The 26,551-nt window shown below is 45.5% G+C and overlaps 1 protein-coding gene across 1 annotated transcript in view; it reads left to right on the top strand.

The window, feature by feature from the left end:
* The window catches only part of LOC125945327 (uncharacterized), a 40,159-nt gene extending 33,310 nt beyond the window's left edge, over positions 1-6,849 (top strand). Inside the window, exons 4-5 of the mRNA XM_049667098.1 lie at positions 4,721-4,877; positions 6,735-6,849. Of these exons, the coding sequence (XP_049523055.1) occupies positions 4,721-4,851 (131 nt within the window). The 3' untranslated portion in view covers positions 4,852-4,877; positions 6,735-6,849. The remainder of the gene's footprint in view (positions 1-4,720; positions 4,878-6,734) is intronic.
* Positions 6,850-26,551: the final 19,702 nt, after the last annotated feature.

Raw genomic sequence — 26,551 nt, 5'->3', positions numbered from 1 at the left:
AAGGATATTCCGTCTTCTGTGGTTTGTACGAGCGACGATCTAGAAGCTGTCTAGGCTTCCTAGCTCTTGGTCACAAAACATTCATCATAGGCGTGTGCTATCGCTCACCGTCTGCACCACCTACATTTTCCCATGAACTGCGCGATAGTATTAATCTTGTTCGCACGCGTTTTCCCTCATCTCCCATCCTACTCCTGGGCGACTTTAATCTACCAAACATAACCTGGAACGATCAATCGTCTTCACTCGCTCCCTTTTCAGCACAATCTAAGGAATTTCTAGACTTGTGCTCAGTTTTTTCATTGTCACAGCTAGTATAAGTCAACCTACACGTGTATCTTCTAACGCCGCAAATACCCTTTTTTTTGTCAAATACCTAGTTTTGACATCCCACCCCGACACAATTTCGGAGATTACACACTTACCTGGTTTAAGTAATCACTGCCTATTTGCATTTTCAATTAACCTTTCTACACCTAAAGCAAGTAAACTCAGAAAAATCATACATATTTACAAGAAAGCAAACTTTACCGCCATAAATAACGAATTGACTGTATTTCTAGACACTTTCTTGCCGGATTTCGAAAATCGTCCGCTTCAGCTCAATTGGGACATGTTCGCCGCTAAAGTTCAGGAACTAACTGAAAAGTGCATCCTATCTCGCATCATTACCTCCAATTCTGACGCTCCTTGGTTCAATGCCCATCTAAAATGCCTACATAACCGCAAAAAACGCCTATATCGTTCTGCAAAACACTCGCCAACTGACACACGCTCGTCTGCTCATAAGTCCGCATTTGACACGTACGTAACAGCACTAAAGAACGCTAAATCTAATTTTCTATCTAACGTGCTTCCATCTATGTTAGACTAACGTTAAAAAGTTTTGGAGTGTAATCAAGCCCTTGCGCAATGATCACATAACTCTGGAAGACCCATTGGGCAACCATGTACCTAACGAACAGTGCGCTGCCACCCTTAACGACACATTTGTGCAAATTTTTTTTCATTTCCTGCAATGACTGCCTACCTCCTACTCGCCAGTACGACTACGTAGCTATGCCTCCAGTTATAGTTGAAGCTGCTGGTGTTGCGAAACTAATCGATTCCCTGAATTAAAACTCATCGCCTGGTTACGATTCTATTAACGCTAAATTTCCAAAAAATTCAAACGCCGTTAGTTCTGTTATTCTAACCAAACTTTTTCAGCAATCACTGGATACGTCTGCTCAACCTAGCCAATGGAAAATCGGGAACGGTGGTTCCACTGCATAAGTCAGTTAACGAAAATCTAACAGCCAATTATTGCTCCATCTCACTCTCAAGTACTTGCTGTAAGTTGCTCGAACATATCATTTTCAAACATCTCGTTAACTTGCTTGAATCAAAATCATTTTTCACACCAGCTCAACATAAATTTAGAAACACATTTCATGTGAAACTCAGCTTGCAATCTTTACACATAAATTACATCGTATTCTCGATCGTTCATCATTTGCAGATTGCATTTTCTTAGGCTTCGCTAAAGGATTTGATAAGGTCTGTCATAAACTTTTACTTTATAAAATAAGTCAGCTGAACCTTGACACTAACATCCTGAAGTGGATTGAATGCTTCCTTTCTAATCGCACTCAATTTGTAACCGCAAACGGCCATAACTCACCACTTCGAAGCGTAACTTCCCGTGTACCGCAAGATTCAGTGCTCGGGCCTCTGTTGCTTCTCATTTATATTAACGACCTCGCTTCCACTCTATCATCTAACATTCACTTATTTGCTGATTGTGTTATCTTTCGTGAAATAACTAATACAGAAGATCCTAACCACCTGCAGTCTGATCTAACTACTGTAGCTAATTGGTGCAAAAATTGGTTATAGGAACTAAACATTGGCAAATGTGAAGTGATGCGTGTATCCCGAATAACTAACAACATGCATACATATTATGTAAATAATGTTCCCTTGGAAATGGTTAACTCTTACAAATACCTAGGCGTGCTTATCTCTAACTTATCTTGGAATGTTCATACCGACTAATTAATTAGCAATGCTAACCGCACGCTTGGCTACCTGCGCCGTAACTTTTCAACTGCCCTTCCAACCTTAAAAATGCTTCTTTACACTACCCTTATACGTCCGAAGCTAGAATATGCATGTGCTGTTTGGGATCCTGCCACTGATAAACTAATTAATTCATTAGAACTCGTTCAAAATAATTCAGTTCGCTTCATCTTACGTAATTACAATAGAACTGCGAGTGTGTCTGCCATGAAAACTAACCTTTCGCTTAGTCCACTTTCTTCTCCTCGCAAAATCGCACGTTTAGTTCTTTTTCACAAGCTATACCATCATTAAACACTCCGCAATGATTTAATTTTTCAGCCACAATACGTATCGCATCGAATCAACCATCGTTATAAGGTTGGTCTCGAATCACGTGACGCTAAAACTTTTTTGCAATCATTTTTTCTTCGGTCATCCACGGAATGGAACCACCTTCCTGCTGAAATCGTATTCATTCACGATAACCAAAGGTTTCGAGCGGCTTTAGCTAACATTGTATAATCGATGCATTTTTCCTACTATATGTTTGTATCCTAAGTGCATTTCGTATTTTGTTTTTACCATTTTACTATCATACTTTGCTACCAATCTCTTACGTCGATTTAACCCTACCTAAAACTGTATAATCAGAAGCTTTTGTACTTGAACGTTCTGCTTTTTTATTATTGTCTTTATGTTCATTTGCTGTAACCCACTCCCCTCTTTAATGACCTTGGCCCTGAGGGTAATAAATAAAAAATAGCTATACGAGATAAGGATAGTTTTATCGGTCGTTTAAACTTGTAAACATAGGCATACTAACTAAATCAACGATCATGGTATCACGCACGCACACGCAAACATGAACACATCTCACTCGATGACCGCAGAAACTCGCTGTCAGAACGCTGGAGTGAGGAAGCGTGGCGGCTGCAGCGAGCGAATTAACATTCGTGTTGCCTCTCGCATCTGCAACGAACTAAGCCGCAAAAACGCAGCGCACGGCGGACACTGTCCGTGTCGATGAAGGCTTTCAAGATAGCGTGGCCCGGGTGGCCGCGCGCGGCCGCGACTCGCGCAGCAGCAGCCGGAGTAGTAAGCCTCCCCTCCCCGGGAGACTTGCGTGCGACGGAAGACGGCGCTCTTCCTCCCCGATTTCCTCCCTTGCGTGCGCGAGATTGAGCCGCCATCATCTTGCACGCTTTCACTCGCTCATACAGCATGCGGCACGCGGCGACGATTTTATCGACCTTGAACTTTATGCGGAACCTCACGGCGACGGCAGTGGCAGAACTGCGCCTGGAGTGTTCATATAATTGATATCGCAATTATATTTGCTGGCATAAGATGTTATGAGCTGGTGCAAGGCAGGGAAAATTGGAAATTGCTGGGAGAGGCCGGACTCCTTTCTTAGTCCTAAATAGGTTGACGATAATTTTTAGGGCGGCAAGAGACCTTAACCTTTCCCAGGCTCCTGCATCGAGCCGCATGTTACTTCATCATGCGCCAATGTTGTTTTAACTCTTTCTCAAATTGGCTTTCGTTTCCGCGTATCGGTTAAAACTGTACCATATTGATTAGATTTATTAGTATTTTTATTTCCGTTAGCCCCCGTTTTTTACTTTCGTTATGTTTCCTGAATGGAAACATCCGAGCGCGGGGAAAATTGCCTCGTCGGTACCACGTTGCAATGTATCGCGGGAAAATGCACAAAAGAAGACAAAGGCACCATTTCACTGCTTTCACCACGATCATGAATCGTAATTCTTCTTGTAGTTCCCCTGGGAACAGTAACGGCTCGATTAAAGTTTAACGCAAGCTCACTCCATCAATCGCAGCTGCGGAACTGATAGGAGTAGTCAGCGACTGAGTAGTGTCAAGATGAGCGTATCAGATATTTTCGCATTTATCCGCTTGAGAATACTGTCAACACGCAATAAAGGCAATGTTCAAGAAGGGGTGTATAGGCAGTAGAAGGGACACACTCGCGTTTCGTTTTTTTTTTAGTCACCCTCCTGCTGTGCAACATGTGGCTGACGAGTTTACTTGCCATGAGCTTGAGTTTTCTCTTGCATGAATAGGACTACGGTAGTGGATAATTTTTCCTTGCTAACTGACTTTCCCTGCTGAATATGACTACAGTAGTGGGTCATTTGTTTCTTCAGAAAGGCGCTTTCGTTAAACTTTGCAACCAACTACTTCGAACGTTAGCTCCTTGTGGGAAATTCTTGTAGCTTTAGTGCCACAAGAAACATTATGAAGCAGAATTGACGTAGTCGTATAAATTGTTAGGGTTGCCCACCGCATCACGAGCTAAGCTCATTATGAGGTGGGCAACCTTATATATAAACGGAACTTTGTCCACCCCTGATGAAGGGATTAGAACTCACGCACTGACAAGCCGGGTGCTACAAATTTAAACTATCGCTGCATTGCAATTTCCGCATGGCTTTCAGGTCCATACACGGTCTGCGTGTAGTTGCATCTATTTATATACATTGGATATCCCTGGTGGCAGTATACTGTAATGGACGAGCACGACAGCGTATGCGTAGCAAGGCATAATGTTAATAGGAAGATGTAGGTGTCAACTTTGACATCGTGTTGCATTCGTAGAAGCAAACAGATCGGAGCAGGAGTGATCAAGATAAGCTTGCTGAATATTCTCTCTTGACAGGATGCGGCGAAGCGAAGGATGTTGAGCTGTCGAAGGTCAATCCAGGGGCCATGCCGCGAGCCCCGGAGATGTCGCCAAGTCCGGCCTACTACCCTTTTACATCAGTGTCCACCATCGCCTGGGCTCTGTAATGGTGCCAGATAAGAACGTACTAAAGGTAGGTCTGGCTAGCGGTGATGTCCTAGTTCGGCCTTGTTTCTAATACATCAATTATGTACGCACCGAGCAGAGACAGAATAAAACACAACTAGAGCGCAACTTTAGGCGTGGTGTTCTCTCGTTTACCGTACCTTGGTATTTTTTGCTGTAGCAGCTGGTACCGAGTTGACAAAGCTTTGCGTTCGGAAGTCCACATAGCCATTGGCTAGATGACGTTACTACTATGTCCAGCACATGGGTGTGCTTGAAATTTCTCTTACGATGCGTTCTCTAAGACCTTTCTGTGAATACAGGCATACGTGTTAAGTGCAATAGCCCCCAGCCGAGGACACAAAATAGGCGACACACACAAGCGCTTTGTTTATTTGAATGTTCGAACGACAAGTCCGCAACTCAATATCCTCCGAGTTGTGTGGGGTGTTCGCATATTCGATACAAAAGTGGTCGAGATAAACATCTAGGCACTTGAAATACAATATCGTTGCTATTTTTCACACAGAGCTTCGTAGCGCCGAATATCCCAATAAGTGGAAGCGTTCAGAATTAGCGCAGAGATTTTCAACCGAAACCCAACCCTTTAGGTGTGTAAGAATGAGTATATCAAAATCCTGTAAGAAAGACCGAAGACAGCGAAAAAAAGACTCGTTTCGCGAGCTAGTCTTGTGGTTTGAGATGTGCCCATAAACTCGCTGCAGTACTGCATCATTTGCAGCATGTCACGACGTTCGAGAGTCCGAGTTAGACGCCCGAATGGCCGGGTAGGGCAGGGTAGAGGCTGCAGACCAGCTGGCGAGAGCTGGGGTGAAGATTTCCGGCACCGGCAGTCGAGGCATCAGCGAACAAACTTTTGAACGTAGTTGTGCATGCCTCACCATGGGTTGTCGGAGGCGCTGGTAGATTTTGAAAAGTCCCGAGTGCGCACACTGTGGATCAGAGTAGAACGATGCGCAGATTTCAGAACGCAGGCTGCGAGGTACTACTAATAACCACTGGCGGCCGTCTGAGGTGTAATTGCGTCGGTGAAGCAGGTCGTCGCGAATGGCGAAATGGCGAGCTTGATGGCGCAACGCACGAGTGGTTGGCTGCGATGACGGATCAGCAAGGAAGTCTATGATGGAGGCAATCCAGGGGTCCTTGCGCTGCTTGGAAGCGATGGTCCCAATGTCAACGGAAGAAACGTCAAGCTGCCATAGTGAGCAGAAGGCACTGTCGTCAGGCAATGGAGAAAGTGAGAGGGTGTCGGCGCCAGCATGCTGGCGTCCATTGCGGTACAGTACGCTGATATCGTAATCCTGTAAGCGTAGCGCCCAGCGGGCGAGACGGCCTGAGGGATCCTTGAATGACGACAGCCAGCACAGTGCATGGTGGTCCGTGACGACATCAAATTGGCGACCATGCAAATAGGGCCGGAACTTGGTAAGCGTCCAGATGATCGCCAGGGATACCTTTTCTGTGACAGTGTAATTGGAACATATATTGGAACAATATATGCTCGTCTGCCAGTGCTACAGGGATTCGAACTCAGACACTGAGTTTGAATATACACTGAGGAGCTGGGCGCGCTCGCCGCTTTCGCTTCTCCTTAACGAAGTATCGATGCAATATGATTTATCCGGAGCTTTGCGTGTACTTGCGCTATATACACTCTTTGCGTGTAGTTGCGTCTATTCGTATAAATTGGAGACCCCTGACGGCAGCATACTGTAACGGACGAGCACAACAGTGTGTGCGTAGCAAGGAATATTGTTACTAGGATGTAGGTGTCAACTTTGAAGTCGTGTTAATTTCGTGGAAGTAAACAGCTCAGAGCAGGAAGGTTCAAGATAACCTCGCTAAATAATTTCTCCCTTGACAGGTTGTGACGAATCGAAGGATGTTGTGCTGGCCACGCTGGGCGACGTCAAGGCTGGAAAACTAGCCTTTCTCATCAGTGTCCACCGATGCCTGGGCGCCTTGTTGTTACCAAATAATGACGTACCACAAGGTATGTGTGACTAGCAGTGATATCCTTGTTTGGCCTTGTTTCTAATACATCAGGAATGTACGCACCGAGCAGAGGCTGAAAGAAAATACAAACGGAGCAGAGCTTAAAGTGCGGCGTCCTCTCGCGGAGACCTCTCTGTGAATACAAGCATTTGTGCTTACTGCAATAGCCCCCAGCCGAGGACACAAAAAGGCGACACACACAAGTGCTATGTGCATTTCAATATCGTACCGACACGTTCGCAACTCAATATCCTCCAGAGTTCTGTGGGATGTTTGCATACCCGGAACAAACTGGTCGAGATAAACATCCAGGCACGTGAAATACGAGATCGTTGTCTAATTTATTGACGCAATCTGTGCTTCGTACGGCAAGAAAACCCATTGTGTGGAAACTTTCAGAGTTAGCGCGGAAATCTTCAGTCAATGTCTTTTGGGTGTGTAAAAGTGAGCTTATAAAAATGTTGCAAGAAAGACCAAAGACAGTGAAAAAAATCACCGACGCGTATCGCGGGATACTCTTGTGTGCAAGAATGTGCGAGAACAGTTAGCTAATGAAGAGTTCTTAGGAAGGTGTCGTTTTTTTTCAAAAAGATTAACAATATTTTGCTCTCACTAACAAAACGCTCGCATTCGCTGTCTTTGTCCTCGTGTTACTGTCTGCGTTATGAACTTCGGTTTCTTGTGCACAAAGTTTGTCATAAGCAGCACCAGTTTTCAGGGAGCTGGAATTAAGATCTCTCCAGCGGCCATCGTCATATGAGCCGGTATTAACAAAATTTCTCTTGTGTTACTGGCCGGGGCTTGAACACCGATCAGTCGCAACAGTGATCATCCTGATAACTAAGTGATTATCTCGGTTACTGCAGATAACAGGTGATGCACTTACCATAGGAAATTTTTAAAAAGCGATCGTGAAAAGTATGTATTATAAGCTAGCTAACATCACTCTTACATATAATAATATAACTAAATAATATTACTGATTCATGAACGATGTACAGGAGAAAGTTCCAGCCCGCATGGCGAGTGGGAATGACACCACGAGCTGCAATTGCGATCGGGCTACGTATGCTGGCGAAATGACTGACGATATGTTGCTGTGGCACAATTACATTACTTCAGTTTAGTTTAGCGGAATATTAACATAATTAGTTTCGCTCGAAGGGGAAGCAATGATTGCAAAGCAAGAACATGAAGCATGAGCTGGAGCACAGGGTAAACGGCACCCCGGAGGTTAATAAATAACGGCGGGTAATGGAACAATATTTACGTATAGTAAATAATGAATTACGCAAATTATAAAGCAAACTATACCTAACTTTTCGCTGCTAAGCCCAAGGTTGCGCGAATGAATCCCTGCCACTGCGGCTGCATTTTGAGGGCGGCGAAATGCAAGAACAGCTGTATACCGCGCATTGTGAGCACGTTAAAGAACCCCAGGTGGTGAAAATTAACCCGGAGTCCCCGCACTATGGCGTGCCTCCTAATTATATCAAGGGCTTGGCCCACTAAACCCTAAATTTATACAACCTTAACGATACTTTAAAAATCACGCGTCATTCCGCTGCTGTGATGGTGGATTACCAGCGAAGCCGTTTAGCACACGACAGTAGAAGTGACACAAAATTTAGAGCAAAGGCATGAGCAAATTTTATTTCTCTTGAGTGGCGACGGCGGTCATCCCTAAGCTAGACACACGCACACACACAACTATTTCGATCGGCAGTCGCGATCGGCGGCATACATTCGCGTGGAAGACTACCGCCATCTCGAGGAGCCGGAGGAAACTAAACACGCGCGACGGGACCGCCACGCCGGCTGAGTGGGAGGAAACTTGGCACGAAAGTGTTTGGGATGACTACACAGAGAGGCCGGTGCGAGCGTAGACATGACCGACGCGGGTCTCAAAGCGGCAAAACTTTGACAAACCGGTACTATCTACCTGAGCGTCTACTGATTTTGAAAAGTGTGCCTATTGATAACTAATCTACTGAAAATGCATATCCAAGTGATGAGATGTATGAGCTTTTGCACAGAATGAAGTGATCTAGCATGAAATTCGGGAGATGAGTTTTTTCACACGCATATCTGCTGACGGACACGAAAAATACATAGAACCCTACCTATAGACCGCTTCGCTGTAAAATCTCGATTCAGCACGTAGTCGTCATTGAGAGCGCAATTAATTCCTTTAATAACGCAAACCTTTCTATTCCATATATCCCCAACCATTACTTAAAGGGGCAAATTATCGGCATCTCAGGAGTTTGCGTTCTGATCATTATGTGACGTACGTGCATGGGACATGTTTTTGGAGGAGCCCAGATTAAAGCACTTTTGTTTGAAAAAAAATTTCTTACGCTAGAACTGTTCGAAAAAAGCACTTGGAATATGTACACTGAGAAGCTGGGTGCATTCAAATCTACACATTTAAACTATCGCTGCATTGCAATTTGCGCATCGCTTTCAGGTCCATACACGGTCTGAGTGTAGTTGCGTCTATTTATATACATTGGATACCCCTCGTGGCAGTTTACTGTAACGGACGAGCACGACAGCGTGTGCGTAGCAAGGAATGTTGTTAATAGGAAGATGTAGGTGTCAACTTTGACATCGTGTTGCATTCGTAGAAGCAAACAGATCGGAGCAGGAGTGATCAGGATAAGCTTGCTGAATATTCTCTCTTGACAGGATGCGGCGACACGAAGGATGTTGAGCTGTCGAACTTCGATCCAGGGGCTATGCCACGAGCCCCGGAGATGTCGCCAAGTGCGGCCTACTACCCTTTTTCATCAGTGTCCACCATCGCCTGGGCTCTGTAATGGTGCCAGATAAGAACGTACTAAAGGTAGGTCTGGTTAGCAGTGAAGTCCTAGTTCGGCCTTATTTCTAATACATCAATTATGTACCCACCGAGCAGAGACGGAATAAAACACAAACAGAGCGCAACTTTAGGCGCGGTGTTCTCTCGTTTACCGCACCTTGTTCTTTTTTTGCTCTATCAGCTGGTACCGAGCTGACAAAGCTTTGCGTTCGGAAGTCCACTTTGCCATTGGCTAGATGACGTTTCTGCTATGTCCAGCACATGGGTGTGCTTGAAGCTTCTCTTACGATGAGTTCTCCAAGACCTTTCTGTGAATGCAGGCAATGTGGGCTTAATGCAATAGCCCGGAGCCGAGGACACAAAAAGGTGGCACACACAAGTGCTTTGTGTGCCACCTTTTGTGTGCCACTGTCGACCGACAAGTCCGCAACTCAATATCCTCCGAGTTCAGTGAGATGTTTGCATACCCGGAACAAAAGTGGTCGAGATAAACATCTAGGCACGTGAAATACAATATCGTTGCATTGTTTCACACAGTCCGTGCTTCGTAGCGCAAAATATCGCAACCTAACCTAACCTAACCTAACCAACACCCAACCAGAAAGAGAAATGGAGAAAGAGGTCCGAACGAAGTGGAGTCTTGGATTGTGGGTCCTCCTCCTGGCCTTGCTGCAAGCTGCGCAGGGTAACGTCCGCCCTGATAAACATCAATTCTGACTCTATTACTGAATCGAAACTGAATCTACAAAGCCGTCACTGTTGAAATATCAGTTACAATACCCAATCATTCATTGAAAGTAATCATCATACAAAAATCTCGCTGCAATATCTGCACATTTCAGCGATTGTTTCGGTCATAAAGTAATTCATTAAAAGCACAGAACGCGCTGCCAGCAGGGCTATACGAATTTTTCAAGAAATGTTTTATACGGGCCCAGAGGTGAACACCAAAAATTCCTAGGTGAAGTTATTTGTAATAAAAATGTTCAAGCCAATGCAGATGCTGCATGTATTAGCGAAGACGGTAAGCTTACGGCCGAGCACAAATGCCAACGAAATGGATTGTGAATTAGGCCTAAGTTTGAGATGTGCCCAGAAACTCGCTGCAGTACTGCATCATTTGGCCTGTGCAGTACACCTCAGGATGTCACCACGTTCGAGAGTCCGAGTTAGACGTAAAACACTGACGGAATGCCAAGTCTCTATACTGTCTCATAGCACAGTGGTTACCACGTATGGGTATTAACTCCGCCTTCCCACGTGGAAACGTGTAGCCGTCTATGCATTCCAGACATGCACCATAAGGTAATTAGTCAAAAAGTTATTTAGTGAGCTTTTTTAATTAGTCGGTAATGCATGTCAATTTTTTGTGCACGCGATGTCCGTCTCTTCGAGTAGACTAGCTCATGAACTATAATTGTGCTGTCCATCACAAGCAATTTTTAAAGATTTTTGAACGTTTTCGCTGAAACACCCTGTATATGTGTGAACTATAGGTTTCGTATACGCTAATTCGAACGGTAATTGCATTGATTTATCAGAGTAACAGCTATAAACAAACATGCCGCCAACAAATCAAAGGAAACGCGGGAGAAATTCACCCCTTTTTGTCTTGTTTATACCCGGAATTACTTTCAGGTGCCAGAAAACAATGCAATGGACTTCCTCCTAATAAAAAATGCTGGCTCGCCATCCCTTCCCTGCGAAAGTGGAGGTCCAGCAAAGCTGTTGAAAACCACCACTGCAACTGCTGACGCAATGCAATGCTTCATTGCACTGCACATCACTGCAACGCAATGCTTCATTGCTTTATGGTAATTGTAGTAATGTTAATTTAGAGTAAGGGAGTAATGGTAATTTTAACAGCACCCCACCTTCAATACTGGTGCTGCAACAACAACGAAATCATCTGCCACGTTTATTGCTTTATATACGAAAGGCTAGTGACGTCACTCCCCACGTCGCAAGCTGCCGTCGCCGCCTCACTTCGCGCTGTAAAACAAAAAAAAAACAAAGCAGAACAAAACACGACCTGATTCTGGGAGGACTCAAAAAACCGGACATCGTGATGGCGCATTTGCATTTTCACCAATTGAGGTACAAAGCAAAAAAAAAACAACCTTGAATACAAGAAACGGGAACTTTCGACTTTTAATACAACAAAATTATTTCTTGGAAGAAACAGGTCACTTCATCTGAAACAATTACTTTTTAGGTTTATGGTGAAACAGAATTTGGTCTCCAGAAATAAATTTTCAAAAGTTGTCATCAAATACTGTGAGTGAAACGAGATTTGTTCGTTTCTTTAATATCCTTAACTCCCGTCCAGCTTCACCAGCCACGCAAGTATTGATAGATCTCATATGCATGAGCCGAATGATATTAGTTTCTGAATGTTTCGCCTTTCGGGTGAAACTGCGACTTGTTACTTCGGCCCCGATGGCTCAATATAGGCTCTCGCATCTTGCATTGTTCAATCTTTATCTCATTTAGAACGCAATATAGTCTATATTTACCAATACAGAATTTACTGGGCTCTAGCAGATGCCGTTAAAAATCCGGACGTCATGGTGAGCTGGTTCGGGAACTTGCAGGTGGCGTCACCAGCCGTCATTCTTTCTTGCTTGTTTGCTGGCTTACCAAGCATATTCTCGCGGTAATTGTGGAACTTATTATGGCAAGGTTGTTTACAAAGGTACAGTAATTTTTTCCAATTAGGGCCCCTTTTGTACCGGACTGATTTTATTGATTCTCTACCGTATCCGCCACGATTTATTTCTGCAGAAAAAAAAAGTAAACTGAATCTTAGTGAATTTTAGTTGTCTTATTTTCTGCGACTGCGACGAGGGTTGCTCTGTTAGCTTGTCGGAAAACCATTTTCGTATTTGTTGTAAGGAAGGCACAACGACCCGGACAAAGAAGGCTCACGGGACAACACAAAGTGCTAAATTGGAACAATACAGGCAGTTAGTTGTAGCCTGCTGTACAAAATTTAATGACTACGGGAAAGTAGGCTACCGACGGGCTGACAACATCGGCATCAAATTTTTTTAAAAACGACTGTGGAAAATAAAAGAAAAAAACAAGAAAGTTGGACAGCAACAATGCACAGGGAATACACATCACGATACTAGGGGACAGCCTACTGCATTACTTGCATAGTAAGAAACTAATATATCGGCAAAACTCGATCGGTCATCCGCACCTCTCGTTATGAAAATGATTCTTTTTGCCATCACTAGATAAAAGCCAGAGAGAGTCTTGCACATAGCTACAAAAGAAACACATCTCTACATATAGTGCATGCATGACATTGCAGTGCATGCATTCCACCCTAGAAAACAAACGATTCACGTAATCTCACGTGAGCGTGCTCAGTCGGATTATGCACACATTCACGATGAATATTCTGTAAAACATACTACAAAGTTTCGTTATATATAGGAAAGTCCCAAAGTGTTGTGGCAACGTGTCGTTGTCTTGTCGCGACAAAGACCCAAAGTCCTTGTGCGCATAAAGGACAGTTATCCAGCCATTTCAAGCGGCAGCGCAGTGTCTCTTTCGAGTGACTCTACAACAGATATCAACAGAGTGACTCTACTACAGATATGGCCTTGCGCGTGTTCTCTCGCAATCGGTTTCCGTGCTCCTAATTCTCGCTCTGCTTTTCTGATTCAGGCATTTGTAAATACCGAGGACATCGCTGTTAGTAGAGACTACACCTTCCAGTGCACCGCAATAATATGGGAAACCCTGCAAACGTGCGGTTAGGCGCATCATACATGTAGTGCATCATACAGGAAGAGAGTGGTGTGGATCAGAGAGCAAACTAGGGATATTCTAATCGACATTAAGAGCAAAAAGTGGAGCTGGGAAGGTCATGTGATGCGTAGGGTGGATAACCGGTGGACCATTAGAGTTACAGAATGGGTACCAAGAGAAATGAAGCGCAGTCAAGGACGGCAGAAAACTAGGTGGGGTGATGAAGTTAGGAAATTTGCATGCGCAAGTTGGAATCGGCTAGCTCAAGAGAGGGGTAATTGGAGATGGCAGGGACATGCAGTGGACATAAACATAGGCTGATGATAACATATAGTTTTGTCTCAATACGAAGACACGTACGATACCAGGAGAAACCCGCGGGTAAATAAATGCCCGATGGAATTACGGAAAGAACGCATGTGCGATTCAACGCAGTGCCCCTTGGTGAAACAGTGATATCTTGAGGCTAGAGCGCGCCGGCCTTGCTTATCTTAATGGCGTTAGTGAGCTGGTGTGTAGAGCGATATGATACCACGACGTCATACTAGCTCTTATTGTTGTACCGCGTATGGCCAAACTTGATCTGATGGACTTTGCTGAGCTTTGTGGATTATCAGTGAGTCAATATAATGCTTAATCTGCACGCTTATGCTAGCGTGCGCAAACTTTTTTTTTCGTATTGATTTTCAGTACGAATCAATATTTTCGTAAATAACACGCTGTCTTTTAGGAAGTTTCTTTCGTTTTTATTTCATCTGGAAAATTATTACAGCGAAAGGTGCTCGGCAATAACCCTCTTTGTGTTTCTCACTCCGTTGGGAAACTAAATTTTTTAGCCACTTGCAGCTATGTAGAAGGATAAAAAAACCTCCAGAGTGCCTTGCATGCAAAGGAGCAGTACCCTTCACATAAAAGTAAAGAAACAGTTGAGCTTCTATATTCTAACTGACTGAAAAGCGCCTCAGTCAGCTTAAAAGGACACTAAAGAGAAACAGGAAGTTCAGCTGGAATAAGAGGGACCTCCCGGAATGCATGCAGTTTTTGTTGGGTGCAAAAATATGAGTAATTAGCGGAGAAATTCGTAAACAAAGACCAAATATCTCTTCCTCAATTTCTCTCACCCCAGATTTGGTGCTGAAGCAGTGTCGTCACAGATTTCATTGCTCTCAGCGAATCAGAATGCGCCATGATACGTCACCGCTTGCGTAAACGACCGGTGCCATGGCTGCATGATGGCTGCATGGCCGCTGCGTTTGCGTTCGCCGCGATGGATACCGTTGCTGCCGCTGAACCTTGCAACGAAGAGCTCGCCAGGGAAGCAGGACTACATTTCAGCGATATTCAGTGAAACGGAGCGCGAAATGATCCTCCGTGCTCGAGCGGTTGGTGTTTCCGCGTGCGATGGCGGTGAGCCACCGGCCGCGCCGGCGGAAAGCAGAGCTTCGTTTTCGTCGACGGAAGGCGAGGCGTCCGGTTCGCGAGGTGACGATGTTCCCAACAGAACAAGCGTAGAAAGTTGCGCACGTACTCGGTTTGGTTATTTCGTGGCTTTATTTAATGACATTCAGCGCTCACCGAGCCGCCAGTTTGCTGCTGCAGGGGCACCGGTAGGGGGTTTGATGAAATATTCTCTCTTGACAGGATGCGGCGAAGCGAAGGATGTTGAGCGATCGAACATCAATCCAGGGGCCATGCCACGAGCCCCGGAGATGTCGCCAAGTCCGGCCTACTACCCTTTTACATCAGTGTCCACCGGTGCCTGGGCGCTGTAATGGTGCCAGATAACAACGTACTAAAGGTAGGTCTGGCTAGCAGTGATGTCCTAGTTCGGCCTCGTTTCTAATACATCAATTATATATGCACCGAGCAGAGACAGAATAAAACACACAGAGCGCAACTTTAGGCGCGGTGTTCTCTCGTTTACCGCACCTTGTTCTTTTTTTGCTCTATCAGCTGGTACCGAGCTGACAAAGCTTTGCGTTAGGAAGTCCACTTTGCCATTGGCTAGATGACTCTCTCTTACGATGAGTTCTCCAAGACCTTTCTGTGAATGCAGGCATTTGGGCTTAGTGCAATAGCCTCCCGCCGAGGACACAAAAAGGTGGCACACACAAGTGCTTTGTGCATTTCACTGTCGACCGACAAGTCCGCAACTCAATATCCTCCGAGTTCTGTGAGATGTTTGCATACCCGGGTTTGATGAAAGCCGCATTGAGGGAACAGCTGCTCGAGAAAGGACTGAGCTCTAGAGCACGCCAAGATACTTTCCGAGGGCAGGATTATACACATAATCCGAGGGTGAGAAATGCAGAGAGCACACCATCGGTTTCTCTGGCTCTTTTGCCGTTTTATCATCGGCAGAGCACTGAGCCATTGCGAACGCCGGGGAGCCGGGGCTCATCGCGCGGCACCACATGAAAGGACACAATCGGGTCAACACTGCCGCTGCCCCTGAGCAAGCGCCTTGGGCCATTTATACAGCCATCAACACCACACACACGAGGCATTTCTGGCCGTTTCCCCCCGCGAAGTCAACGTTTTTCGAGCCACGCAACACGCAACCAAACACTGTAGAGCGGAACAGGCGCGCGCGATGATGCATGGAGCAAAAACGAAACTACGAAACTATCACTACCGGATGTAGCGCCATGCCATTTTTTCTTATTTATTTAATTTTGCGCTAAACTTGTACATATCCTCGCTTGAAACGGTTTTAAAAGTTGGCAAATGCTGTTTATGTACGTTTAAGGTGTATTTCATGTTGCGTTTTAATAACAGCGATAAATCGCTCTCGACCAATCGCGACCGGCCTGCGTTTGCAATTTCCGCCGTCATGAATGTGTAGTGCGGGAAATTCGAAGGGGCGTCAGCACCTATCCTTCAGTTTTTAGCTATTTTCTCGCTTATTAATCATCTGTTCGCCGTAAGAATGGTATGACTGGATTGTGATAGGATAATCTACCATTAAAGCTCAACTTCCGGTTTCTCTATAGTGTCCCTTTAAAGAAGTTGTGTTGAGCAGGCCTCGCTGGCGTTCATATATTATTCATGTTACCACCACAAGCCCACCGCAATTCGGCGGTACTTAAAGGGGCCCTGAACCAAATTTTATCGAAGTGCAGAAAGACATTTGAAGTGAAAATACGCTATTTCAGAAACATTTTGCCGCAAAAAGTACTTCAATGCGTTCAACAGAAGCGGAGTTATAGGCAATCAAACATGGTCTCCCATGTGCTTCCCTTCCTCCTTCAATGCCTTGAACTGCGAAGGCTATCGGCGGAGTGGGGCGGAGTCACAACGCTCCGCCTCCGAAACGTCATAGTGGCGCGCAATTCACATTTCATTTTGTACTTCCTATTTTGCTGCCTACAAAAGCGCTAAACGTAAGCCAAACGCGGTTGTCCTCAGCGAGCCGCACTGCGCTTAGCCACTGGACTCGTGGCGGCACCTCGCGGCGGCTGCGGTGTAGCCGACCGCAGCAGCCAATAGCAGCCGTGTATTGGGAGTGTGCTTTATTACCAAATAAAGCACACAGAAAAGAGCTAGGATCGTGGGGTCTTTTGAAACGAGAGGAGAGAAAGGTGATTTCGCGATCCGCTTGCGATCTCCACGGTCCACGTAGGGCAGCGGAACTTGGCTGAGTTCACAACAGCGTATGCTACCCGCGGAGTATGTTATTTCACCAAGCTCGAGGGGTGGTTCAGGGCCCCTTTAACAATCTAACAGGCGTGCGGGTTCTCAAACAATTTTGCCCGCCGAAGCAAGCGTAGCTCTGAGTGTTAATTTACACCAAGCTGACGTGGGGAAACAAAGACCGAACACGTGCATTCCTTTTTTTTTTTTTTTTTTTGGGGGGGGGGGGGGGGTCTGCTGATTTTTCCAGTGTTTAGAGTGTGAGTTTTATTTTATTAGCTAATTTTGTTACGCCTATTGCCAAAAAGAAAGGTCTAGCTTGTGGCCGGCGTTGCCACGAACCCCTCACTTCGCTAGTAGTAGTAAACAGCAGTGTGAGGACACTAAATAATAGTGAAAGCAGCAGCTATGCGTGCAGCTAGCTGTCGAGTGAGCGGTTTCATTGAACAATGCCTTCGGCAAGATGGCGGATGGTGTTTTGCGGCAAGTCGATAGAGGGTGCCGGATATAGTGAATATCCCCTACTGCCTATGGAACAAAGGAACTCAAATGTGTCGCTATGCGTATTACATCGTTTAAAAACATTGATTCGCGCATGCGCCTGTGACCTCGAGGGTCTTATACGTATATTTAATAATAATAATAATAATAATAATAATAATAATAATAATACTTTATTAGCAGAATTTCATTGGCATCAATACATGATAGGCCTGCCAAAGCCGCATTGGGCTTGAAGGGCAGAGCCGACAGGCAGCGTTTACAAAACTGCTATATCGCAGACCCAACAGAATATGTAAAAACACATTTTGGCAGGAATAAGCAAGTTGAGGAAAAATTAAGGAAGAACCCCAGCAGCAACGAGGACGGAAATAAAAGACAAAGAGAACAAAACGTAAGTTAGAAGGAAATATAGTGTGAGGTGGCACTCGCAATACAAAGCAACGAAATGGCGATTATGTTATACAATATTGAAAAATCGCCCTGAGAACCAGTAATAACATCTGAAAAAGAGCACATGATAGAAAAATACATATGACGCCAGTAGGATACAGAATGCTCAAATATAAAAAAGTAAAAACTAACAAGTTACTGTCTTCACAGTATATTCTTACACTTCGGCACCTGTATGATGCAGTGGCCGAACCATATGTCGTCCTCTTAAGGCGTTCATGTCAGAAAGTTATCTTTGGTTAGAGTGAACCTGCAAGGGAAGGCGGAGTGCTAAACTATTAAAGACCAATGCGACGAAGAACTTGCTTTAGCTTATATTTGTTTTCACGCGAAACGCACTTGGTGGTAGTTGATTGAGACAGGAGGGGATAAAGTAATTACGAGTGCGCTGACCGTATCTGGTAGAGCAGCGGATCACGCGAAAGCGATCTTTAGGACGGAGACAGCGCGCAGGAACATATTCGACCTTATATTTGTTTGACCAAAAATGCCTCAGGATAGCCGTTTCTTTGAGAAGGGCGTCAAAATTTGAGCACCTTAATGCCTTGAAAAGGTCAGTGCCTGAAGGTAAGCCCAAATCGTAGCTAATTATTTTCAGAATAGATCGAAGGATAGAGTTTATTCTGTTTTTCCATCGAATCGCGCAGTGACCGAAAACCGTAATTCCATAACGAAGTATACTATAACCCAGTGCTTGTAGAATCATTTTACGAACTGATAAAGGCATATAATATCTAATGTTGTATAAGGTACCAGAAACTGCACGAAGCCTTGAGCATACGTAAGCTAGGTGGGAATTCCAGGCGAAGTCACTGTCGAGTAAGACACCCAGGTATTTAACAGATGAAACGAATGGGACGGGTGTACAGGTACAAGGAGAACAAGATGAAGGGTGCGCCAGTAATGGAAGGTTTAAACGAACTTTCTTCAAGGGATTGTGGAAACAAATAAGCTGTGTTTTAGAGACATTCACTTTTATCAAATTTTTACAGAACCAGTTCATAGCGCTATTCGTTGACTCTTGTAAAAGGGAGATAGCATCTGAAAAACGAGAATGTTGAGACAATATAACAGTGTCATCCGCGTACTGGAATAAAACGGCAGGAATAGCAGCGGCGAGGTCATTTACATATAGATTAAAAAGAAGTGGACTTAATATAGATCCTTGAGGTACTCCGGCTTTAATTGCGGTTACATTGCTTCGGTGCTGTCCTATGGAGACTAGTTGTGTTCTATCGTCTAAAAAGTTGGTAAGCAGCTTTAAAAAAGGCCCGCGAAATCCAACCAATGAGAGTTTAGATAATAGAAGGCTATGGCATACACTGTCGAAAGCTTTGCTAGCGTCTAGGAAGAGAGCGCAGACAACCTGGTTAGCTTCGAAAGCTGAATTGATAAGATCTGAAATGTCCTCCAAGAGAATCTGAGTACCTTTACCTGGTAAAAAACCGTACTGCGTACTTGAAATAAGGTTATTGGCATCTAGAAACTTAGACATGACTTGCAGCAGATGTTTTTCTAATATTTGAGAAATGCACGGTAGAATTGAGATTGGCCGGTAATTTTCGTATTTGTTTCGTGCACCTCCCTTGAACAGGGGCATTACTATGGCCTTTTTCATTTCTGTAGGAATATCACCACTGGCTACAATATGATTCAGCAATGTTAATAGCACACACTTAATAGCATCAAAATTTCTGCGCAACTCGTCTACAGAAATGCCGTCAACGCCAGGTGATTTATTAGATTTTAAGTTAAAAAGAATTGATCTGACATCAGATTCTGAAAAAAAAGGAAGCTGCGCGGATTTGCATACACTGTCACTTAGAGTACAGAAGTCAGGGTGCGGTTTAGCAGTACCAGAGACGCGTGAAAAAAATGTATTAAATTCATTTGTAACAGTTGCCCCGTCTGAAGAAAAATGGGAAATAATTGACAGCTGATGACCACCACGTCTAGGCGCCCCTCTTAATTCATTTGCGAGAGACCACGTCTTTTTCATGTCTGAGCGAGCCGCGTTGAATTTGGCGCGCATGTGGTTTCGCTTTGCCAACCGAATCATGGAATTCACTCGATTTCTACACATCTTAAATTTCAGCAGCAGCTCAGGACGGTTAGGAGCCCGTTTTGCTTGGGCCCACAGAAGGTCTTTTTCCTTAATTGCCGCTAATATTTGTGGCGACAGCCATTTCTTCTCTTCTCGACGCAATCTGATATTTATAGAGCGGGTACATTTGTTCCTATAAGTCTGGAGTATCTGCACAAAACGGTCGTATAAATTAGCTGGACAGACTGTGTGTAGGAGGGACTGCCAGTCATGCTTTGCGATGCATTCGTCAAAGAGTCTTGTATCAACAATGGAAATTTCTCTTTTTGCGCTGTTAACATTCAAAGGTTTAGAGTGGTCTACGAGACGACAGCAGACGAAATAATGATCGGCGAGCTTGGTTTCAACCACAGCTGCATGTGCCGTAAGATCGGAGCACCGGACATTAATATGGTCAATGCAGGATTTGACCAACTTTCCAGATAAAAATTCTTCGCGCGTTGTGTGGTGTATTGCGTCTTCTAGTCCCCATTTCGACAGAAGGTCGAGATAGTCAGCGACCGGCGGCAGAGTCGGGCGGAGGGTATCAATGTTAATGTCTCCTAGCACACACACGTTTTGGTCAAGATAAAGGGACGATAATGCTGTGTCAAGTTCTGATAGGAATAAGCGTACATTGCAACAAGGGGGGCGGTAGATAGACAGCACAACTATTGACAACGCAGATGAGCATAGCCGCAAAGCAACCACTTCAGCTTGCGAAAAGGAAAGTGGTATTTTTGATACGGACCACATATCTTTCACGAATACGGCAACGCCCCCTCCCCTACGCAGTGTGCGCGTGTATGAAAATAGTTGATACCCGGGTATAGAATAAGAAGCAATGGTATCAGCGGAAACATTTATTTCTGACAAAACAAAGACATCACAATTAGATAGCAAAGGCGAAGTTAGAGCACAGAAATGATTCCAGTGTTTTCGGATACTACGGATGTTAACATGGATGGCTGCGAAAGCATTACCAGTCTTAGAAGTAAAAAGGTTATAAACTTCCGAAAAGCTACCAAACGAGAGTGAGCTGGCAACATCCATATTTAGACGAGTTTTTCGAGGTCATTCAGGGTATCAATGTGAACGAGAGGGGCACCTTCAATCTTTCTCGCCAGCACCCTTCCGTTGCGTGTCCAGACAAACTTGTAATTCTTTTCCTTTCCCTTCATGCGAGCCTGACGAAACAGGTCCCGGTTGGCACGCGTCAGATTATCATTGAAATATAAACGAGGGCTTGGATCCATGCCATCTAAAACAAGATTCCGGAGACCATTGCGAGCGTCCAGCCATTTTTGCTTAACTGCTATGTTCTGTGTTTGAACGAGGATAGCTGGAACATAATCTTTACGAGCTGGTAGCCTGTGCACAGCGGCAACATGTGAAGGTTGAAACTCTATACCTAGCTCTCCTGCCACTTGGCCAAGTACCGATAGAAGGTCCTCATTACGCTCAACAGGGAAACCATGGATTTCAAAATTGCACCTTCTCGTGTACTGTTCAAGAGCATTGATCTCTGTGGCCATGCTGTGGATGACTGTAGCCTGATCGGAAACAGTCGAGGACAGTGTTTCGTACTGGGCGCGAAGCTGGCCAAGTTCAGCTTTATTATCCGACACCGCAGAGAGTACGGAGTCGTATTTTGCGGACAAAAACTCGATAGACTTCTGAATTTCTCCTACAGTCACGGCCAACTTTTCACCGGTGCTTTTGAAATCCAGTAGTTCTTCTACTTTAACTACAAGTGCTCCAACTGTTGTTGTGAGCTGATCCAGTTTTTGATTCAATGACGTCAACTGGTGTGAGAACGAGGCATCACCTGTTGCTCCAGATTGCCTACACGCCTGGCAAGACCAAGCTTCGCGCCTTTCGGTCGCCATTTTAGTGTAGGCACCCTCGGCAACCGCCGAACAGCTTTTGCCGAGATGATACCCTCGCTTGCAGGAAGAGCAAGTTAAAAATTTGCCATCTGCAGGCAACAAATGGGAACACACAACACAAACATTCGACATCTTGGTGCAGTCAGCGGCAAACAAGGGAAGAGAGAATAAAAAATAAAAAAAAGTGACCAGGTCGATACAAAGGACTCACCTGCCGATAGCAAGGTGAAAGATAGGTCAGTGGCTGATCCCGGTTTGCCGCTGACTGCAGAGAAGCCAGGCGGAAGCAAGGTTTAAGTACACCGCGGCTGACACCAGGTGGATGATGACTACAGTGGCTGTGACTTCAGCGACATCGGCGGTAGCTGAGAGCAGGCCAGAAACGTCCAAGGCAGCAGGTCCGCAGTCCGCATGCGCCGACGTGCACCCAGCAACGAAACAGCTCGCTCAGATTGATCCTCCCACAGGCTGATACTGATGTAGCCGGGTGTCCTGCCGATAGCAAGGTGAAAGATAGGTCAGTGGCTGATCCCGGTTTGCCGCTGACTGCAGAGAAGCCAGGCGGAAGCAAGGTTTAAGTACACCGCGGCTGACACCAGGTGGATGATGACTACAGTGGCTGTGACTTCAGCGACATCGGCGGTAGCTGAGAGCAGGCCAGAAACGTCCAAGGCAGCAGGTCCGCAGTCCGCATGCGCCGACGTGCACCCAGCAACGAAACAGCTCGCTCAGATTGATCCTCCCACAGGCTGATACTGATGTAGCCGGGTGTCCTGCCGATAGCAAGGTGAAAGATAGGTCAGTGGCTGATCCCGGTTTGCCGCTGACTGCCTTACAATTACAATATAAATTACAATTATTAAATTACAATTACAATTCCCTTACAATTACAAATATAAATTACAATTTAACCTTTAAGTAGCTTTCAGTATCTGAAATGCAGTGTTTATTTGATATTTCTGTGTGGGTACTTCCAGTAGATCTAAATTAAGAAACGTGAACGGTTGTCTTACGGAGTATGTCCTATACGGTGCCTGGAAGAAATAATACACGTGGCTATTCTTTGAATCCCTGTTACCTTCACTTCTCTTTCATATTACTGCTTTGCAGCTGTGGCAGTTGTCGCACGGGGAATCCCGCCGTACTGGGTGACCGTGTACAACGTTACGTGGAAGACTTCGAGCGCATTTGTCGGAGGAAAAAGCGTCCCTCTGCTGCGCGCCGTCGGGAAGCTGGCCACGGCCATGATGCAGTCCAGGGTGGAGGGGCCACTGTACTCGGGCCCTGGTCATCCTCTTTGCGAATTCAAGGGTTAAGCGAGAGGACCTGAGTGACGCCTCGGCAGGCGTGCTGACCTGGAGACAAGCAGTAGCGAGAGTGGAGCCCCGAATCCATCACAACGATAAAAAAATAAATTGGTTGTTGCAGCGCCAGTTTAGGTCGCGGTATTGAGAAAACTGCGCGCTCACAGCAAAATAAAAGAACTTGGCGCATACATTGCATCATTAGTATACTCCGATACCATCGCCGGCTGCGCGTGTGTCGAAACCTTTTTCAGAAACCAGACATCAAAGTGTCCTTTGTGTGCAGTCCACTGAAAGTGCTTTCGGCCCCACGACCACCACGGGAAGATGCAGTGGCATCTTTTTCGGCGAGCTTAAACACTTTGACGATGAGTCTGGGAGAGAAGCTTCTTTGTACGCTACCCTGATGGCTTTACCCCCGAATTCAGCAACGTATTTAATTTGAAGCCCATGCTTTTGATCTACATGACTCCTGGCATGAAGGCCCCCAAGGCGCTCATTTTATTTCCTTCGGAGCTTTCATGACTGGCGGCAAGCATGAGCTTCCAAATTGGGATGTATTTCTTAATACTGCTCTGTTTTGCTGCTGCTCTGATCTGAACTATTCTGCTGCTGCTCTGTTGAAGTCTGTTTTGCTGCTTCTCTGTCCTGCTCTGTTTTGCTCCGGCTCTGCACTGTTCTGCTGCTGCTCTGTTCTGCACTGTTTTGTTGCTACCTTCCTTTGTTCTGTTGTGCTGCTTCTCTGCCCTGTTCGTCTGCTGCTCTGCTCTGCTCTGTTTTGCTGCTGCTCTGCTCTGTTCTGCTGCTGCTCAGCTTGGCTGTGCTGTTCAGCTGCTCTGCTTTCTTATGCTGCTCCTCTGCTCTGCTCTGTTTTCCTGCCTCTTCTGCTGCTGCTCTGCTCTGATCTGTTGCGCTGTGTGTCTCCGTTCTTCTAAATCCGTGTGGTTTTTCTGCAGCCGTTTTTTTCTGCTCTGTGCTGCTCTGCTCAGCTCTGTTCTGCTGTTACTCTTCTCTGTGCTGTTCTGTTCTGCTCTGTCCTGCTCTGCTCTGCACTGTTCTGCTGCTGCTGTGCCCTGTTCTGTACCTGATCTCCTCTGATCTGTTCTACTGCTGCTCTGTTCTGCAGTGTTATACTCTTGCTCTGCTCTGTTCTGCTGCTGCTCTGTTCTCAACCTCATCGCCCCGATAAATATAGCGGGTAACGTGGAGATCGTACTTTTGTAACAGCCTCTGTTCTGATTCGAGTCACATTTATACTGAAATGCATTAGGAAGCTACATTCATGAGCTCAAAGTACGAGGCTTGTTTGTTCTATAAGAACACATGAACACGTTCCTAAGAGTCACCTACAGGAGAAAAAAAAGCTAGTCTCCGGTGCTTCATCTACTGCCCTAACTCCCTTGCCACCTTATCAGGGACACTTTCAAGGCAGCAGCTTTTTTTTTTTTTACTCACGCAGGTGGAGTTTTTTATTAATTCTTTAAACCACCTTTCTCTGATAGAGGGGTGAAGCCGTGCGCTATCGTAGTCAGCTTACAGGTAGGTCACAGCGGCGTTGCGATCACTTCTTTCTCAAATATGACACAATCACTTGTTTTTGTTTTTTTTTTGTTTTTTTTAGGTGAGACAAGAGCTCATGCACAGTTGTCTTACGTGTCAGACGTCATTCAGGTGGTTGCGTTTCTCCAACAGGTGCGGGCCATCTCGAGTGAAAAACAATCGAGATGGCCCAGTGATCAACGATGGCCATTGTGGAGCAGCTTTGAGGTGGTAGCGTCAACGTTGAGGCTTTCAGGTCACTACTTTAATAATCGCCACTCCTTACAGACGTGCTTCTTTACACGGCTCTTGCAAGAGTAAACAGTGGCTGACTGCTAAAATCGGCAGCCACGTGACCTCAAGTGTTGTCATCAAGAGCTTTGGCGAGAATATTCTAGCGAGCAAGGAGTCAACAGGAGCTGTTGCCATAAACCAAAAGGAGCTTCAAATGTGGCCAGGATATTTTATTGTTGCGGTAGCAAAATAGCAATAAGGAAAACGGGTGGCGGCTTGGGGTAGTACTCACTGGGCACACGGTCGCCCCTTCTGAGCATTGGCTAGCGAGAGGAAAACTTTCTCCAGCGTGTTCTCCCCCGCAATGGCGTGTTCCAGAATAAAATCCTTCTGCAGTAGCTCCACTTTGCGGAAGAGCTCACTCCACGGCATGCGCTCCGCCACGTGATAGCCGAGCACGTTCTGCAGCGGGGATAATATCAAATTGTGCCGTTCAACGTCTCGAAACAACCTAGTGGGTTATGAGATGCGCCGTAATGGAGGGCTTCATAATATTTTGTTCATCTGGAGCTCATTAAAGGAGCACTATCTTGGCTTTTTCGACCTGCCATTTGAAAGCGAACAGCTTTCCTTGGCTACCGTCGAAAAAACTTTGGTGGTCAGCCGGGGAGTATCGCAAGCTTGTATTCTTGCGCTCGCGCTAACCGAGTTGCGGGACGCGTTCTTAACCGAACCGACCTCATTCATGGCCTAATCTCTCGACGAGTGTGAGACGACTTGAGTCTCTGCTAGTATGGTGGCGCCATCTAGGTAAGATGCCTGCAAACGCAGCGTCCGCAGGCGCCGACGATATGCTATTCAGACGAGGCGCGCAATCAACGCGTTCCCGAGCTGCCGAGCCTCCGCCAGTATGGTGGCGCCATCTAGTTAAGGTACCTGCAAACGTGGCGCGCCCGACATGTAAGTTGTAGTTGTAAGGCTTGATCGGGCTCAGCAGACTGCTGTGGAGAGAGCATTACAAGCCGCATCTCGCGGTCGACGCGGGCAGACAGCTCAGATCGTTCTCGTCAAAACGAGGCAGACTACCGCGAAGACCCTGTTATGCATGGTGCCCAAACTGGAGCTACTCTTGAGCCACTCCACCAGCTTAGGCTGTGACTGTGCTGCGTGTGCCGCGCAGGCCTGTGACTTTTTACTTCCAAAAGTTCTTACGAGCTACGGTACTCCAATAGTTGGTTTTGTTTTAATTCTGGAATTTTTTACATTGTAACATTAAAACTGCTGTTTCTGGATCATCGTTTAAACGTTTGCTCCATGATTTTATTTGTAACTAATAACACAATTCGACTAGTGAAATAACCTGACCTCTATCGTTATATTCTGAACAATCACTATTCCTTTATTGACTGTAAACAATTCTAGTCAATAAATGAATAGTCATTATTTAGCACATAACGATAAAGG

This window comes from Dermacentor silvarum, chromosome 5, assembly GCF_013339745.2.
Source record: "Dermacentor silvarum isolate Dsil-2018 chromosome 5, BIME_Dsil_1.4, whole genome shotgun sequence".
NCBI lineage: Eukaryota > Metazoa > Arthropoda > Arachnida > Ixodida > Ixodidae > Dermacentor > Dermacentor silvarum.
This window is presented reverse-complemented; position numbering and strand designations above follow the sequence as displayed.